This window comes from Thalassophryne amazonica, chromosome 8, assembly GCF_902500255.1.
Source record: "Thalassophryne amazonica chromosome 8, fThaAma1.1, whole genome shotgun sequence".
Lineage (NCBI taxonomy): Eukaryota > Metazoa > Chordata > Actinopteri > Batrachoidiformes > Batrachoididae > Thalassophryne > Thalassophryne amazonica.
The window spans coordinates 45,766,965-45,785,981 of NC_047110.1; the positions used below are offsets into that span (position 1 = coordinate 45,766,965).

The following is a 19,017-nucleotide window of genomic DNA, read 5'->3' on the forward strand; positions in this document are numbered from 1 at the left end:
TGATTTCTAATAGTTAAAAATGTTCTGATTCATGCCCATTGGTTTTTGATCTTTTCCTTCCAGCTAATTCTGACAGATGTGGATTCTCTGCTCTATGTGGACACTGATATACTTTTCCTCCAGCCAGTGGAAAGCATCTGGTCACTTCTATCTCACTTCAACTCCAGCCACTTAGCTGCCATGGCTCCAGAGCATGAAGAGCCTCGTATTGGCTGGTATAACCGCTTTGCCCGCCATCCCTACTATGGCAAGACGGGCATCAACTCAGGGGTCATGCTCATGAACATGACGCGCTTAAGGGCAAAATCTTTTAAGGTAATTGGAAGTCATTAGTCCTTAATGTTTCTGTGAGAGTGCTGTTATTATACAGTGTAATACTGTATATTACAGTTTGTGACAGTAGGTCAACTGCTGTCAAAAATACAAAAACATTTTTGGTAGTTTTTGTAAAGAGGCATCATCTACGGGAAATGCAACATTGTACTACACATTTGTATTAAACACTGAGATCATTTTAACTTCCAACTGATAAAGAGGACCTGTAGAAATGTGTGAACATATTTAACTCAGAATCTCTTTAATATATTGGTTAAGTAGAGCTGTACCACCAAGGTTGACCAGTTGAGGTCACTGTTGTAAAGAATTTGTAAATTCTCAGAATGAGAAGTGTGAGAATGCTTTTGAGCTGCATTTCAAAGTGTTGATGAAGGCATTGATTTAGAAGAACTGCACATTTATGGTTTCATAAATTAAAAAAGAGTTGCACATTTATGGTTTCATAAATTAAAAAAGAATTGCACATTTATGGTTGCATAAATTAAAACTTGCATCTGTGTAGGCTCTCAGTTGTCCAGGTGGTTTCCATAGTAGAGAAGCTTGAATCTTCGACTGGACTGGGTTGCTTGACGTGAGGACGTTTTGCTTCAAATCACAATTAGCTGAGGAAGCTTCTGTGATTTGAAGCGAAACGTTGTCATGTCAAGCAACCCAGTCCAGTCGAAGATTCAAGCTTCTCTACTATTAAAACTTGCATCTATGTTCTGTACTGTATGTTTTTTATTTCTGTAGAATGATATGACAACAGTTGCACTCCGATGGGAAGAAATTCTGATGCCTCTACTCCAGAAGTATAAACTCAATATTACCTGGGGGGACCAGGATCTTCTTAATATCATATTTCATCATAACCCAGGTTTGTGTTACTGCATGCAGAGAATCACTGTACTAGTGAATGACATGAGAAAGGTTCCATTTTTAGAATAGAATAGCAACTTTTTTTTTCTTTTTTTTTTGGTACATTTAGTATTGGGACCTTATTTAGTGGAAAACATCAGTTGAAACATAACCATCCCACCCATCTCTTGTGCTTTGCTGCAGAAAGTTTGTATGTGTTCCCTTGTCAGTGGAACTACCGTCCAGACCATTGTATTTATGGCAGCAATTGTCAACAGGCGGAACAAGAAGGTGTATCCATTCTCCATGGTAACAGGGGTGTTTACCATGACAACAAACAGCCATCATTTCGTGCTGTATATGAGGCCATTCAAAAGGTAAGTAGTAGCCGTCTACATTGACCTCAGATGTGCAATTAGTTGCAGAGTTGTAATTACCCTAGAAATTAATCTTAAATCTACAGTGTGTAGGATTTGGGGGTGTTTATGGGCAGAAATGAACTATAGCATTCACAAAACACTGGTTCATTACTTGCAACAACTCTGGGTTTTTTCAGAAATTTATAATGAACCTGCCACAACTACATGGGAGCAGGCCCCCTCATGGAGGCTGCCATATTGCACTGTTATGTTGATATAGTAGCCCAAAATAGATACACTTGCTCTGCCTTTAGCATTTCACAGTACAGCTGAAAGACTGAAGAAAAAGAAAAGCAATCAGTAAGGGTTAAATGATGTAAAATCAGTAAGGATGTAATGAGTTGAAGTTGGTTGGATGTTCATCTGATGGATATCCAACCAAAAACCCACTTGTCTGCCGTACACCATAGATGTTCTGAATATGTGGAATGTGGCATTAATACATTGCTTTCATAAAAGGAAGCATTGAATTCCAGTGATGTGTGGCTGCCTGGGTGACACAGACGAAATTTAGAGCATTACTCACATAAAACACCATGATGCAATGCAAATGTATTAAGTGATAAATGCTGCAATTTCTTTTGACTGGAGCTGGGCTGAGCCAACAGCCAGTCAGAGTGCAGCTTTTATCATGTGATGTTTCTGAATCAGTGGGTGACATCAAAAGTAAAAAAAAAAATAGCATTTATATTTATAATTTAATTTACAATTTTTGATGGAAATAATTTGCTAATCGCCGTGTTAAAAAGATTTCAAGGTTATGAATATTTTTTCAAAGTAGTCGAATGCTGGTTGTAGTGGAAATTGTGGGTCTTTGACTTACTATTTGTGATCTTTAAAGTAATGTAGTTTGAACCATCATGAATTTAAAAATTAATTGTGATGAACATTTGTTTTCTTCTAAGTCAGTGGTGTGGCAGCATATGATTTAGTTATTTTGATGTCAGTAGTTTTAACAATCCAATTTTTCTTTTTCTTAATATCAAATATAACTTCTGTTGCATTTTTAAGAAGAGGATGTGTTGTTTTGCAGTTTATAGCGATAAAGGAATATTTTTCAGTCATAACTGGGCTGTTTTACAATCAGGGTAAATAAGTGGATTTTAAAGATAAAGTTTGGTTTAATGATAAGGTGGAAATGACCAACAAAGTTTAGTTTGCCATATATGGACAGTTACTACTGGTCTATCAGCAGCAGTGGTCATTTGGCTTGATATCCCCATTGTTTACCAGTAGAACTCTTATTATACCAGTTTTTACCAAAATATCTGTGTCATTTTTTATAATGTCTAATTTAGATGGGCTGGCAGAACTATTATTTATTTAGTAGGTAAACATTAATTTCTCAATCATAGTCTACTGTATAACAATCTAACTCTAGGATCATTGCCCAGTGTGGAAACGACTTGAAACAGGTATTCAAAAATAAAATGTCATGTCTGTCAAAATTGTCCTCTCCAGAAATAGAGTGCATTTCAAACTCAAGCATCAGTGTTATGTGAATAATAATTGTTTGAAAGAGGTATCACTATCTTTGATGCCACAAAAGGATTTGTAACCAATTTGCTCAAATGTCTTTAGTATTGGGGTGTAACTCTCCTTGCTGTCAAAACTGTCCTCTCTGGAAATGCTTATACTCCATCACTTTTTGAGAATGCAGAAAACACAATAGCAGTCGTACACTCTGAGTACATACTTACCATCAACAGTTTTTAGTAGATGGTATATATCGGTAGATTGCACTAATCTTAGTCTGTAAACAACACAATTATCTTAGTCAAAAATAAGTCCTCTCCGGAAAGTATAGCAGATCTGTAAGCTCATATATGCAAACATGTGACAGGTCTGAAACTTTTGGCAGTTGGATATGGTTGAATAACTGACCAGAGTAACCACTTTGATTTTTTTTTTTTTTTTTTGGTGCCAGTACCTTGACTGTGAAACAGCCCACTTTGTCTACAGCTTATTCTGTTAAAAAGTCTGGATAAAATCATATTGTGGGTTCAGAATCGTATAAAATTGTGAGTCAACTGCATTTTTTACATCTCTAGTATTCAGTGGTTGCTCTGATATACAGTACCAGTCAAAGGTTGAACAGACTTTCCCATTCTGTTGACTGGTAGTGTACACTGTCTGTTGGTTACTAGTGGAAGATAACAAGTTTGAAAACTCTCATTTTTGTAAAGTGAAAGCTCATACATATTTTTTAATATGAGAGAAGGCAAGGAATCCCCGTCGCCAGAGAAGCTAAAACGTGAAGGAGAAGCGAAATCTGGACCAGTGATGGCATAATGCAGTTTGTATCCTCACCATCAGATGTCATTAAATCCTACACATTGTAAACTTAAAAGGTTTTGTTTCTTATACTGAGTACTGATCAGAATTCTCTATAACAGTTCTTCTGTGTATCAGGCTCTTTAAAAGGCAATTGTGAAGTTAAAGCTGATTACTTGGACAAACATTTATTACTTATGTATTTCATGATCAATAGGCATCAGAGACAATCACGCTTCCACTATGGATGTTTCCATCCAGCAGTGCTTCATCAGTAGGCTGCTGAAACATTTGTACTCATTTTTTGCCTTTCTTTAGCAAATAAATCAGTCCCACTGTGATTCATCCAGTGCAATGATTCATTCAAGTGGTGATAGCTTTAAGGTTGGAAGGCCTGAAGTGCTGACACATCTTATAATTTGAGGCAACTGTATTTTGTGTGAGGTTAAATAGAAAAGTTTACATCAACAAGGGTCAGTTTAGCAAAGTTTGGAATTTCACTGCAGTGATCTGTAGGTCAACTCTTCCAATAAATACAGAGTAAAATTAAGTTAAAAACTAACATGACAAAGAATGGGATAATATCTATTCATCCCCCCTAGCAGTTTGCCATGTTGCGGTTGAAGCAATAATGACATTAAACTTATGATTTTTTTTTAATCTGGATGGTCTACAGTTTTATATCAACAGGTGAGGTCATAATAATGGCTTTGCAACACACCAGTGTTAACAAGCAGTTAGCATTCAAAGTGGTTAAGAGTTTGTTTTTCCCCTTTAAAGCGTATTCTAGGTGCAGTCTACTTAATGTCTAAAACATCCATCCATCAATTTTCTTTACATAACTACTCCATCTTTAACCTATGCCCCCCACCCCAAAAAAAACCCCTGACCATCCCATTGTTATTCTATACCATGGGTACTCAATACGTCGATCGCAATTGACCGGTCAATTGCAAAGATAGTGTGGGTTGATTGCATGGTGTTAAATCTGGCTCGTAGCCAGGGGCAGGTCAGGGGTTAGGCGGAACTGCCCACTTTTAACTTTTAATGCTGCAAACTGTTCATCTGTTGTTTTGTGCAGCAGCTCAGAGTTGAAAAACATTTGTCATGATCTCTCTCTGTGTGTCAAAGTGCAGTGACGGTAGCACACCTGCAGTGAGCTTTACAAAGACATTTTTCTCCCTTTAAAACACTGTCGCTCTGTGTCCTTGCTGTGCTTAAACTAAAAGCAGCTGACGAAACATGACGTGTTAACAACAAATACTAACGCCCCCCCCCCCTGAGGACGGCATGATGTAAAAATCGCTGCTATAGCCTTCTTATGCTGCATTTACACATAGGCAAGACGCGTTCCAAATGTCATATTTGCGTCATTCTTGGCACATTCCTGACATTCTTAACGTGACTTAACACATCTGAATAGGTTTCTTAATAGTGCGTGTTGGTGCATGATATTCGTGATTTTCGTGGAGCATGTTTTTGGCTGTCAGAAAATTTTCCATGAATGTCACACACCACCCTCATTTTGCCTCATGACAGCGTTCTTCTCTGATGTGCACACAATTAAACCCCACTGCACCGCATTCAGTTTCATTGCTGCAATATGCCGAAGAAGGACAGTGATGCCAAGTCGGCTAAAAGCCTTGTTCTAATGCTCATCAGCGTGCTTCTGCAGGTGTTCCACCTGCTGCATGTGCCTGATGTTTGGGAAAACAAGCGAGACAAGAGCCGCATGTGGCCACACATCTGGCTCTCTCAGTTTCCTCCTCCTCTCTGCGCCACTCCATGGCACAGAGCCAAACTAAGCATGCAGTCACAAAGTTCTTCTGCTGTGGATTTTGAGGAGCAAACTGGAGTGATCTGAATTGTTCAGCAACTTATGGTAGGATGAATATGGGGGTGTGTGTGGAGACAATTCGCCTCATTCACAGTGTGACAGAATGTAATGATGTGCTGTTACGCAACAATGCGAAACATTATTCTTGACCGTGCCTAATAGTTCCTGATAATTCTCCAGCAACATGTGCCATTAATTGTAACGTGTGGTGTCCTGAGGACACCTGACGCCTCTGCCCTGAATCATCACATTCGTGATCAGTGGCCAAGAATCTATACTTCGTGGCATTCGTGATTTGCCGTCATTATGTGTAAACGCATTACCTGTCAGTGAGGTTCTGCTGTCTGCATAAATACACACATTATCCATTCTTCCTGCTCAGATGGCAATCCAGGGGTGACTCCAGATGGAAAGAGGCTGTTGTGAAGGGAACATGCCCTCACAACAGCCCTAGATTAAAGGTACACTTTTGAAGACATTTTTAATACAACCCCAATTCCAATGAAGTTGGGACGTTGTGTAAAATGTAAATAAAAACAGAATCCAATGATTTGCACGTCCTCTTCAACCTATATTCAATTAAATACGCCACAAAGACGAGATATTTAATGTTCAAACTGATAATCTTTGTTGTTTTTGTGCAAATATTTGCTCATTTTGAAATGGATGCCTGCAACACATTTCAAAAAAAGTTGGGACGGGGTAACAAATGACTGTGAAAGTTGATGAATGCTCAAAGAACACCTAATTGGAAACAGGTGAGTGTCATGATTAGGTATAAAAGGAGCATCGCCAGAAGGCTCAGCCATTCACAAGCAAAGATGGGGCGAGGATCACCACTTTATGAACAACTGCATGAAAGAAATAGTCCAGTTTAAGAACAATGTTGCTCAATGTTCAATTGCAAGGAATTTAGGGATTCCATCATCTACAGTCCATAATTAATCAAAAGAATCAGAGAATCTGGATAACTTTCTACACATAAGCAGCAAGGCCAAAAACCAACATTGAATGCTCGTTCGATCCTTCAGATGGCACTGCATTAATAACCAACATCATTATGTAAAGGATCTTACCGCGTGGGCTCAGGAACACTTCAGCAAACCATTGTCAGTTAACACAATTTGTCACTATGTCTACAAGTGCAAGTTAAAACTCTATCATGCAACGCAAAAGCCACACATCAACAACATCGAGAAACACTCCTGCCTTCTCTGGGCCCGAGCTCATTTGAAATGGACAGACGCAAAGTGGAAAAGTGTGCTGTGGTCTGATGAGTTTCAAATTCTTTTTGGAAATCATGGACGTCATGTCCTCCGGACAAAGAGGAAAAAGTCCATCCAGATTTTTACCAGCGCTAAGTTCAAAAGCCAGCATCTGTGATGGTATGGGGTGTGTTAGTGCCCTTACACATCTGTGATGGCACCATCAATGCTGAAAGGTACATCCAGGTTTTGGAGCAACACATGCTGCCATTCAATCGTCTTTTTCAGGGACGTCCCTGCTTATTTCAGCAAGACAATGCCAAGTCACATTCTGCACAACAGCGTGGCTTCATAACCCCAATTGCAATGCAGTTGGGGTTGTACTACTACTTAAAATAATAATAATTTTAACAACTAAAATGTTTAAGTCAGTATTACCCTGGAACTTAGTTTTACTGTAGTTCTAATTGATGAACCAGTGCATGTTTAGCCTTTGTCATGTATGTAGATCATTTTGATTTGGTCATTTGAAAAGTAGCTTGCAAGCCGAAAAGTGTGGGCATCCCTGTTCTATACTATGCTCAACTATTGCTTTGTTCATATGTCAATGGGAGAAAAAGCGTTACAGCAGAATTTCTGTCATCTCCAGTGGCAGACTATAGGTGATGATTTTCTTTCTTTAATATTTATTTCATTCATTTTAAAGAAAAAACAGAAAAGCAGAAACAAAGCATCACAACACCAGAATGAAAAGGAGCAGAAAGAAGAACAAGTCTTATGATTTCTGCAACTTTTAACAATACAATCTTTCAATATCCAGCATCATAGTCAACATTATTTAACAGATTGCATTTCTTTAACTTGTCACATACCACTGACCCATTTCATAATTATGACCATTAATTAATAGATTACATCTCTGACAGTGACAGGTTACATTTTAAACTTAAGACACTCCAAACATTAACAGATTACCTTTTTTTTTTTTTTACTTTCTTGCAGCCCACTGACTTATTTCATAGTTTCATACTTACTTAATACATCTAATTTAATACGTTTTTTAAATAATTTAAGCGACCTTAATTCTTTAATTTCTTTATTAAGATTGTTCCATAATTTTACACCATTTACTGCAATACTCCTTCCTTTACTTTGGTTCTAAATCTTGTTTTTTTAAAGACTTCTATTCCTTTCAATTTATAACTACTTACTCTTTTTACTCTACTTACTCTAAACATATTTTGAATGTTTGTTGGTAAAGTATTTTTATTAACTTGGTACATTGTAATATTTTCAAATCGACTAAATCATGAAATTTAAGTACCCTATACTTAATAAACAATGGATTAGATGGATCTCTAAAACCACTGTTACTAATCACTTTTAAAGCTCTTTTCTGCAAAATAAATAAAGGTTGTATATAGGTTGTATATGTTGATCCCCAGATTTCTACACAATAAGTTAAATATGGGACAATCAATGAATTGTACAATGTTAATAAACCATAACTATTTAATGAATATTTTACTTTATGCAAAACAGCAATGGCTTTCGCTATTTTTCCTTTTATGTAATTTATGTGTGACTTCCATGTAAGATCTTCATCAATCATGACTCCTAAAAAATTTTGTTTACCCTTTGTATATCCATTCCATCTATTGTAATGACACATTATTTTTTTTCGCTCTATCATTAAACAATATAAAATTTGTCTTATTAATATTTAGTGACAATCTGTTTATATCAAACCAATGTTTAACTTTTTCCAACTCTGTATTTATCACTTGTGCTACTTCCTGTATATCTGATCCAGAGTAAAACAGCGTTGTATCATCAGCAAATAAAATGCTGCCAAACACATTGGATACATTCACAATATCGTTGATATACAATATAAACAGTTTGGGTCCAAGTACCGATCCTTGTGGTACTCCATAAATAATGTTACACAATTCTGATTTGGTATTATTTATCTGAACAAACTGTTTTCTATTTTCTAAGTAGCTTTTTACCCACTGATGTGCAACACCTCTTATTCCATACTGTTGTAACTTGTGAAGCAATCTTGAGTGGTCTATAACATCAAAAGCCTTTTTCAGGTCGATAAAAAATACTTACAAATAATCCTTATTATCTATTGTTGTTGATATTTTCTCTATTAGTTCCATAATTGCCATAGCTGTCAAATGTTTTGTTCTAAATCCATACTGAGCATTACTTAAAATATGATGTTTCTCAATAAATTTATCCAATCTTGTCACAAAAACTTTTTCCATAATTTTAGAAAACTGTGGAAGCAATGATACTGGCCTGTAATTAGAAAAATTATGTTTGTCTCCATTTTTATATAATGGGACTACCTTAGCAATTTTCATTTCATCTGGAAAAATCCCAGTTGACAGAGACAGGTTACAAATATAATGGTTCAGTAACAATTTCTATTATACTTTTTACAGTCATCATGTCTAAATCTTCATGGTCAGTTGATCTTTTGCTTACACAGTTTTTTACAATATTTCTTATTTCATCTTTTTCCACATTGTCCAGGAAAATACTATTGACCGTATTTACTTGTCTATGTAATTTATCTTCTATTATTGGTTTATTTCCCACCAGACTTGATCCTACATTTGAAAAATAATCATTAAACCCATTTGTAACTTCTTTTATGTCATATATCTCTTTATTTTCCTTAACAAAGTAGTTTGGAATAGTTAGCAGGTGGAAAGTTTGTAGGTGGAATTCTTTCCCATTCTTGATTGATGTACGACTTCAGTTGTTCAACAGTCCGGGGTCTTCATTGTTGTATTTTGCGCTTCATAATGCGCCACACATTTTCAATGGCTACAGGTCTGGACTGCAGGCAGGCCAGTCTAGTACACGCACTCTTTTACTACGAAGCTACGCTGTTGTAACACATGCAGAATGTGGCCTGGCATTGTCTTGCTGAAATAATCAGGGACGTCCCTGAAAATGATGTTGCTTGGATGGCAGCATGTGTTGCTCCAAAACCTGGATGTACCTTTCAGCATTGATGATGCCATCACAGATGTGTAAGTTGTCCATGCCATGGGCACTAATACACCCCCATACCATCACAGATGCTGGTTTTTGAACTTTGCGCTGGTAACAATCTGGATGGTCTTTTTCCTCTTCTGTCTGGAGGACACAACATCCATGATTTCCAAAAACAATTTGAAACATGGGCTCATCAGACCACAGCACACTTTTCCACTTTGTGTCTGTCCATTCCAAATAAACTCGGGCCCAGAGAAGGTGGTGGCGTTTCTGGATGTTGTTGATGTATGACTTTCACTTTAAATGGTAGAGTTTTAACGTGCACTTGTAGTGATGTAGTGATGAACTGTGTTGACTGACAATGGTTTTCTGAAGTGTTCCCAAGCCCACGCGGTAAGATCCTTTACACAATGATGTCGGTTTTTAAAGCAACGCCGCCTGAGGGATCGAAGGTCACAGGCCTTCAGTGTTGGTTTTCGGCCTGGCCGCTTACGTGTAGAAATTTCTCCAGATTCTCTGAATCTTCTGATTATATTATGGACTGTAGATGATGGAATCCCTAAATTTGTTGCAATTGAATGATGAGAAACACTGTTCTTAAACGGTTGGGCTATTTTTTCACGCAGATGTTCACAAAGTGGTGATCTTCTCCCCATATTTGCTTGTGAACGGCTGAGACTTTTGGGGATGCTCCTTTTATACTCAATCATGACAATCAGGACACTGACAATTAGTGTCCTGAGTTCTCAAACGCTTATTGAGTGCCGTTAGAAGGAAAGGTGATATAACATAGTGGTAAACACACCACTGTCCCAGCTTTTTTGAAATGTGTTGCAGGCATCCATTTCAAAATGAGCAAATATTTGCACAAAAACAAAGTTTATCAGTTTGAACATTAAATATCTTGTCTTTGTGGTGTATTCAACTCAATATAGGTTGAAGAGGATTTGCAAATCATTGTATTCTGTTTTATTTACATTTCACACAATGTTCCAACTTCATTGGAATTGGGGTTGTATTCACGTTTATCTATTTAAAACCAAAAAAAATTCTGCACCTAAATAATCTGTTTCTTGCTGTCCATTTTTCCACCTCAAAGATAAAACAACATCCAGTCTGTCCTTGCCGCTGTGGTAAGTGGAAAAAATAGATAATTTCTAACTTTTGATGGCAAGTGTCATTGCGGTACACTGCTACTGCCCTCACAGCCAGAGGTGAAAACAATGGAACTCCATGACTTACTGACTGACTCCAATAATCCTATGTGTGTCCTGGTAATCACAGAAAGTGTAGCAATCAAATAACAGCCCTTTGGGGTTAGTTTGCAGAACTACACAAGAGGATACTTAATGGGTTAAGCAAAGAATAGCTAAAAAGAAACAATATGTTGCTAGATGCTGCATACTGTGTTTTACTGCTTTTGAAAGATGATGACAGTGTTTGGGGTTTTATTTTTTTAATCTGATGTGGCCGCGTCCAAATCAGTACTAAGTTATCGCTTATCGGTTATCTGTAACTTCCGCTAATATTTATTTTTTTTTTTTTTTGCAGTTTATCGGTTTAGCATCATAAAAAATAATTTTCATTTAGTGGATTAATGGTTATCGACCACTGTGGACAGGTCACAACTACCTGAAAAAGTAACATCTGAAGATCATAGAAAACTGTTTCTCAGTAGGAGTGCTGTGTTTGACATTGTAAACTGTTTGGCATTCTGTAGTATTATGGAGAACACATGAAAAGCATGCAGTTGAAGGATAATTACTGATGGCATCACCATGTAAAATGTTAAACCATCAAGGTTGTGCTCCAATAATCACAAAAAAGCTCAGTGATCTTCTGGGGCCAATTTATTCATCCCACCTCCACAAACCATTTTAAATAAAAGAAAATACTAACTTATTTTCTTCTCTTGCTTTGGATTCTTTTTTTTGGCCATAGGTCTTGTTTCACATTAGGAGCAATTGGTGAATTCTGGCAAATCAGTACATTTGTAGAATAAAAGCCTCTTTAAGGTGGTTTGCCACTCAGCTAAAAACTGAGAATAATGTCCCAATTTTAGAGGAAATGTGGCATCAGTCTTTAATTACTTTAATTGTGTTTCAGTCTTTACTGTTCACTACATGTCTGTCATCAGTGAGGCAACAAATCACCTGGAGAGCTCTTTCACTGATTTGCTGGCAGCCTATCTTCGATCTGCTCTTGTTGATTTCAGCAACTGTAAATGTTGAAAGGCCTGGGCAACAGTACTTGCACAACAATAAACAATTGTGTCATCAGCAAAGAGATGTAAATATTCATCGGTAATGAACTAAAATTAAGTACGTGATTGCTTACACAAATCATCACTTTTGCATCCAGTTTTCTTTCACAAAGTCAGCAGATGTATGCCCAGTAGCAGAGAGACTGATGAATACATGAAAATTGATCAAATCAAGTTCGGCAAACTGCAATTTCAAGTCTCCATTGAAGATGTCATGGGAGCCTTGGTAACTTACCTGACTCGTCTTTTATTTACACACTCAGTTTTTGAAAAATTCAGATTCCAAACAAATGTACCACGCAGTGTCTACAGTTTTGTATTTCTTAGATTGATGTAATGAAGTCCAGGGCACATTTGGTGACATGGAAATATTCATGTCTTCTCCCTCAATTGTCTAAATTAAATTGGTTGTAATGTGATAATTTGCTGTTTTGTCCAATTACTTATAGCCTCTGAAAAAGTGGACTTTGTATAAAAATGGCTGTACATAATTACTAAATATGTAATGCAATATTGTTAAATCCCTTGAAGTAAAGCTGAAAGGTGACAATACAACCACATCTTGATGGTTTGTGAGCAGAGGCATCATTACCAAAATGTCACTTTCCACAAAATTTAGGTACATGACTGTACATTGTGATATTTGAGGTATTAATGTTTAGCATCCATAAGATGATGTTTTCATTCTGTTAGGTGTAAATCACTGTCAGTTTCTTACTGGAATCCATATTGGAGACTGCCAGCTGATGTGTGGAGTGAACTGCTTTTTGGAATCATCTCTTAGGTATGACTAATTTTGTGCTCTCTATAAAAACATTGCAGTGGATATAAATAGTGACTGAACAATAAATGGACCTGAATATGCCACCTTCAGCTGCTTTTTGGTTCATGATTCATTATCATCTGAGTTTACTATTCTACATCTTGGGTTTTGGATCACTGAAAAGGGTTATGTTAGGTTTAGCTACAGTTCACATTTAAATGTGGTTGGGATCTTGTATTAATCATTGTAAAAACATTTTGTCTGTGCATGTGGAAGCTAGCACTGTTTGCAAAGTTTAAGTCAGAAAACAAAACGAACTAAAGATAATTTGAGACTTGAGTGATGTACTTTGCAGAGGTCCATATCTGGATTGTTGTTTTCTCTATGATAAATGACCCGAGACGCCCCTTCAGGTGGAGGGGGTGTGGTGAGCATCAGCTTAATTCTGATGCCAAGTTTAACTATGTTGTTAGTGTCACATGACCTTGCATATCTGTCATTACCTGTGGTTCCAAACAGTCGACATGGTAACAGTTGCTGAGTATTTTTCGAGAGGTGAAAAGTCCATCTGGAAATAAGAAAATACCTTGACATGCAAATAATTGCCATTTTCATGTCTAAAGAGAAATTGAGTCATTCGTTTTTGATACCCACTTATACTACTTGAGGATCACGGAGGAGCTGGAGCTTGTCCCAGTGGTCATTGGGCAAGTGGCAGGGTACACTCTGTGACAGGCTGCCAGTCTAGTGTAGGGTCACATATAGACAAATGAACACATTTGCCCGTACGGACAACCTGTATGCTTTTGGAAGTGGGAAGAAGTTGGGGCACCTGCAGGGAACCCATGCAAACACAGGGAGAACATGCAAACACCACACGGAAAAGACCAGTTGGGAAGCAATCTCATGACCTTGCGCTAAGCAGTGGTGGGCACAGTTCCGCTAACCACTAATTAGCGAAGCTAACTTTTTCATTAGCGTATTAGCTTTTCAGCTAACTTTGAAACCCTTCCGCGGACCAATTAGCTTGGGCTAAACTTAGTTCTGCTAACTTTCAGCCTGCTAACATTTTTTGCTTGCATAGTAAGTAAAGCTAAACGGTCGAAAACATCTGTAAACCCTAAAATCAAATATTAATTCCTGTTGTGTGTTTTGCAACAGTCAGGCCACTGTGAGAAGCTCGGCCCTCCCCCAGCAGAAGGGGCGGGGTGGCTGCCAGCTGTGCTGGATAAAACCAGAGTTACATATGTAACTACGGTTCTATGAATTCTGGATGACTGCCAGAGGGCGGTGCTTTAGCACCTGGATAACTACATGTGCGCAGCACAGAGGTCGAGAATATATACCAACAAAGTCACGCCATTGAATGTGACCTGGGTGACGTCACTGGTTGTCTTTATATCCCAGATGCACCCAGCGCTCGCTTCTTTTCGGAATGAACTCGCAAGACACTGAGTGACAAGCAACTCTGGCGGTCATCCGGATTCAGAGAACCGTAGTTACATTCGTACTCTCGTTCTATTTCATTCCTCCTGACCGCCAGAGGGTGGTGCTTTAGCACCTGGGTGAATTAATACCAACAAGGTCACGAAGAGTCACACTCACCTCGCATCAGCAGTGGGGAGTGGAGGCAGACAACACCGCCGAAGTCACCACAGGAGGAGTAGCCACATTCAGTCTGTAATAGCGGGCGAAGGTACAGGATGAAGCCCACGTAGCAGCAGCACAAATATCACTCAAAGGGACACCTCTCAGTGCAGCCCAGGAGGTGGACACCCCTCTGGTGGGAATGGCAGGTAACCTTAGGAGGCTGAAGACCTCTGGACCTGTATACTTGTTAAATGGCATCCACGACCCAATGCGAGAGTCGCTGCTTTGAGACAGCACAGCCTCTTTTGTGATCACCGTAACACACAAACAGGGCATCCGTTTTCCGGATCCCGGCAGTCGCACTAATGTACTGCTTCAACATTCGGACAGGACACAGAGAACCTCAAACAGATAATCCTGGATCAGAATGCGGGACATACACAACCAAGGAAACTGGCTGGTTAACATGAAAAGTTGAAATTCTCTTGGGTAAAAAGGATGAATTAAGGCCACAGCATAACCCCAGATCTATCAGAATTCCATCGCAAACAGTCCCCAGCGACTGATAGGGCATGGAGCTCTCCCACCCGCTTAGCCGAAGACAGTGCAAGTAGAAAGGCAGTCTTCACTGACACCCATTTAAGATCAGCACTTTCAACTGGTTCCAAAGGGGATAAGCTTAAACCCTCCAGGACTAGAGGAAGGTCCCATGAAGGTATGCGTGCAAGCCTTGGAGGCCGCAAACGTAGAGCACCTTTCAAAAAACGACACACTAAGAGGTGTGAACCCACTGACCGGCCATCAACGTAGACGTGCCGGGCAGAGATTGTAGCAACATAAACCTTCAAGGTAGCGACAGAAAGTCCTTTCTCCAGCAGTTCTTGTAAATATTTGAGGAGAATAGGCATAGGGCAATGCTCCGGGTCTAACTTTTGTTTCTCACACCACCGCGCAACAGCTTCCATCTGTTGTCATACAAAGCCCTGGTAGAAGCAGCACGTGAATTAAGGATAGCCTGAACAACAGCCTGGTCACAAGAACTTAACAAGGAGTCTGGCCCCTCAACGGCCACACATACAGTTGAAGGCGTTCTGGATGAGGGTGCCAAATCCTCCCCTGTAGCTGTGACAACAAATCCTTCCTCTCCAGGAGAGCCCAAGGTTCTCCCTCGAGGAGTTTGTAAATCATGGGAAACCAAATCCTCCCAGGCCAGAATGGAGCAACCAGCAACACCCTGCGGCTGCTCTGATGTATCCTGTGCAGTGTCAACATCAGCAGCGGGATAGGACGGAAGGCATAAAGGAGGCAATCCGGCCATGGGTGAGTCAATGCATCCTGCCCCAGCGGGCTGTCTGGTTCCAAGAGGGAGTACCATCGTGGGCAATGTGTCGAGGTGCTTGAAGCGAAAAGGTCCACTTCCGCTGCACCATATTTCTGCCAGATCATTTGGACCACAATCGGGTTCAGTCTCCACTCTCCCGGTGGTGGTTTCTGTCTGGAGAGTAAATCTGCTGCGCTGTTCTGTACACTGGGCAGATGAACTGCTCTGACACTCTGAAGGCGAGGCAACGCCCATAAGAGAAGCTTCCGAGTTTCTGCCAATGAGTGATTGGACCTGGTGCCCCCCTGATGGTTTATGTGATAGACTGTTGACGTGTTGTCCGACCGGACAAGAACATGTCTTCCTCTCAGGGCCGGGAGGAAATGCTTGAGAGCCAGTCGCACAGCGCGAAGCTCCAGCACGTTTATATGTTGGAGTCTCTCCTGGGCGACTCCAGACACCCCTCACCATCCTGTGATTCCACACAGCCCCCCAACCTTTGAGTGATGCATCTGTAACAACCACCTCTTGGCGAGAAGAACAGAGCCTAGAGGGACACCCTTGCAGATGAAGTCCACGTTCCCCCAGGGTTTGAGGTGCAGGAGGCACTGGTTGGAGAGTTGTACAAGCCTGCGCTGATGCAACTTTGAGTTGAGGCCTAGGTTGTTGATCCAAATCTGTAGGGGACGTAAAAACAGAAGTCCCAAAGGTACCACTAGCGACATTACAGTCAATTTGCCCATCAACCGGAGCAGCAAACCAAAAGGCAGCGTCACAGCCCGTTGAATGTGTGAGATGAGACGAATTACATCGTCCACTCTCTGCGGTGATGGCGATGCAGTCATAGTCAGGGAGTTGATGGCAATGCCGATGAAGGTCGTTTGTTGACTGGGAACAAGGGAACTCTTTGCAAAGTTCACTGTGAGTCCTAAATGAGAGACATGGTTCAGTAGAAGAGCTGTGTCGTTGTGCGCCTGCTCCTGAGTCGGAGCGCAGACAAGCCAATCGTCTAAGTAGGGTAGGATTCTTAATCCAAGAGCTTGCAGTGGGGCTAGTGCTGAAGCCATACATCTGGTAAATGTACGAGGGGCGAGAGAGAGCCGAAAGGAAGCACCCTGAACTGGTATGCCTGACCTTCGAAAGCAAAGCGGAGAAACTGCCTGTGATGAGGCGCCACTGGCACATGGAAATAGGTGTCTTTTAAGTCGACACTTGTGAACCAGTCTCCTGGTGTGATAGTTTGAAGGACGTCTACTGTGCGGAGCATGTGAAACTGCAGCACTTTGATATAACGATTCAGACGTCAGAGATCGAGGATAGGACGAAAGCCGCCATCCTTCTTTGGAACAAGGAAGTAAATTGAATAGAACCCCCTGAGCTGGTCTGAACTGTGAACTGGCTCTATGGCCCCCTTCTCCAGGAGTTCCAAAATCTCCCGTTGTAGGGCAGCAGAATGCACCGAGTCGGAAAAAAAGTCATCAGGCTCATGAAAGGCAGGCTGCTGGGAGAGCTGACCCTCAACTGCAAAAGCACATGCAGCTCTGGGAGTCGGCGGAAGCCTGGATGTAGAGTGAAAAGCTGTAGCACGTCTGACTGGCTGAGGTCTGGAAGGCCGGTGTAGGTCAACAAACTGTTGCTGAGATTTACTAGCCTCAACAGCACGCTCCAAAGTTTGTTGGGCCGCAGGTCCAAATACTTGGCCTGGAAGAACCGGCAGTGAACGGAGTGTGCCTCTGCAGGATTCGGATAGGGGGGACTGCGCAAGCCACACCTGACGTCTAGTGATGGTAAGGGTTGACATCAGTCTGCCAAGCTCTCTGGACATATGAACAAAGGTTTGGAGTGAGGCATCACTAAGACTTTGCGTAGCATCATCAACCTCTGCCTCCCTCAAAGACTTTGAGAGGGCAAGGGCTAAATGGGACAGTGAGTTGCCTAGGCGACCGATGCGAGCAGCTATGTCATAGCTTTTGGTGAGGAGCATCTCCTCCGAGCAGCGTCAGCTGGAGCCACAACCAGGTTCGCAATAATGCTGTCAACGGCGGGCATACGGTTCAGACCATACTGCGCTGAATCACACATAGAGCTAAGGGCTGCAGTCCTGTGATAGATGGGTCAATGATTTGGGGTCCGCCCAACATCGGTGGAGCTCCTCGATATATGGTTGTGAAACTGGAACGTTGAACTCAGGCTTCTGAGTGACTTTGAAAAAGGCACTTGAAGCGGTGGTTTCCGCAGGGGGATTGTCGACCCCAAGCCTGGATAAAGCCAACTGAACAGCTTGCTTGACAAAGGATAGTCCAGGTCGGTTTGCGGCATGGACTCTGCCTCAGAGGTATGAGAGCCCACTAATGAATGGCTTGGAGAAAGACCCTCTCATCCTCATCCTCCACACAGTTTATATCACTTGTCATGTACAAGGAATCAGTTGCAGCAATAGACACATCTCCTCCTGCTGAGTAACTACATTGGTCTGATCAGCCTCATTAGGGACAACAGGAACTGTCACTGCATCCTAGGCTGTAGATTCAGAAGCAAGGACTTAATCTGAGCAAACTCAGAAGTCAACGTTTCGACCTTTTCAGCCAAAGCATGGTCATGAGTAACCTTCTTAGCAGAAGGGGCTCCTGCATGTGGGCGTTTACGGCGCTTTGGTCCTTCCTGGGGCTGGAGGCCAAAGTCGCACTAGATATTCCACTTTCCAATGCCGCAAGTCTAGCAGATCTCTCTGCCAGTGGCATGCTGGCACAATTAAGGCAGGCATCGCCAGTCAGGGCTTCCCTCAGGTGTCCGATCCCAAGACAGAGGGGCAAAACATATGTCCATCATCTGGGCTCAAGGGAGCCAAACAGGTACTACAGCCATGCAACAAAGGCCCTGTCAACATTGTGGACTGTGCAGATGGCTAACGCAAGCCCTGATGGTTACAAATGGAAAGACAAAGCGTGAATCACACGCAGTGTAAATAGTAACACGAGGCACGGAGCGTGAAGCACTCACAGCCGTCGACTTGACACGAGGCACGGAGCGTGAAGCACTCACAGCCGAGACTCGACACGAGGCACGGAGCGTGAAGCACTCACAGCAGACTCGACACGAGGCACGGAGCGTGAAGCACTCAGCCGCAGACTCGGCACGAGGCACGGAGCTGAAA

The 19,017-nt window shown here is 41.0% G+C and overlaps 1 protein-coding gene and 1 pseudogene across 1 annotated transcript in view; both read left to right on the forward strand.

Annotated features, from left to right (window-relative positions):
- LOC117514888 (glucoside xylosyltransferase 1-like) overlaps positions 1 to 11,694 on the forward strand; it is a 44,014-nt gene extending 32,320 nt beyond the window's left edge. The window contains exons 5-8 of the mRNA XM_034175463.1: positions 64 to 315; positions 1,069 to 1,192; positions 1,378 to 1,550; positions 11,647 to 11,694. Coding sequence (XP_034031354.1) covers positions 64 to 315; positions 1,069 to 1,192; positions 1,378 to 1,550; positions 11,647 to 11,694 — 597 coding nt within the window. The remainder of the gene's footprint in view (positions 1 to 63; positions 316 to 1,068; positions 1,193 to 1,377; positions 1,551 to 11,646) is intronic.
- A 704-nt stretch (positions 11,695 to 12,398) lies between these two features.
- Positions 12,399 to 19,017, forward strand: part of LOC117514889 — a 46,816-nt pseudogene continuing 40,197 nt past the window's right edge.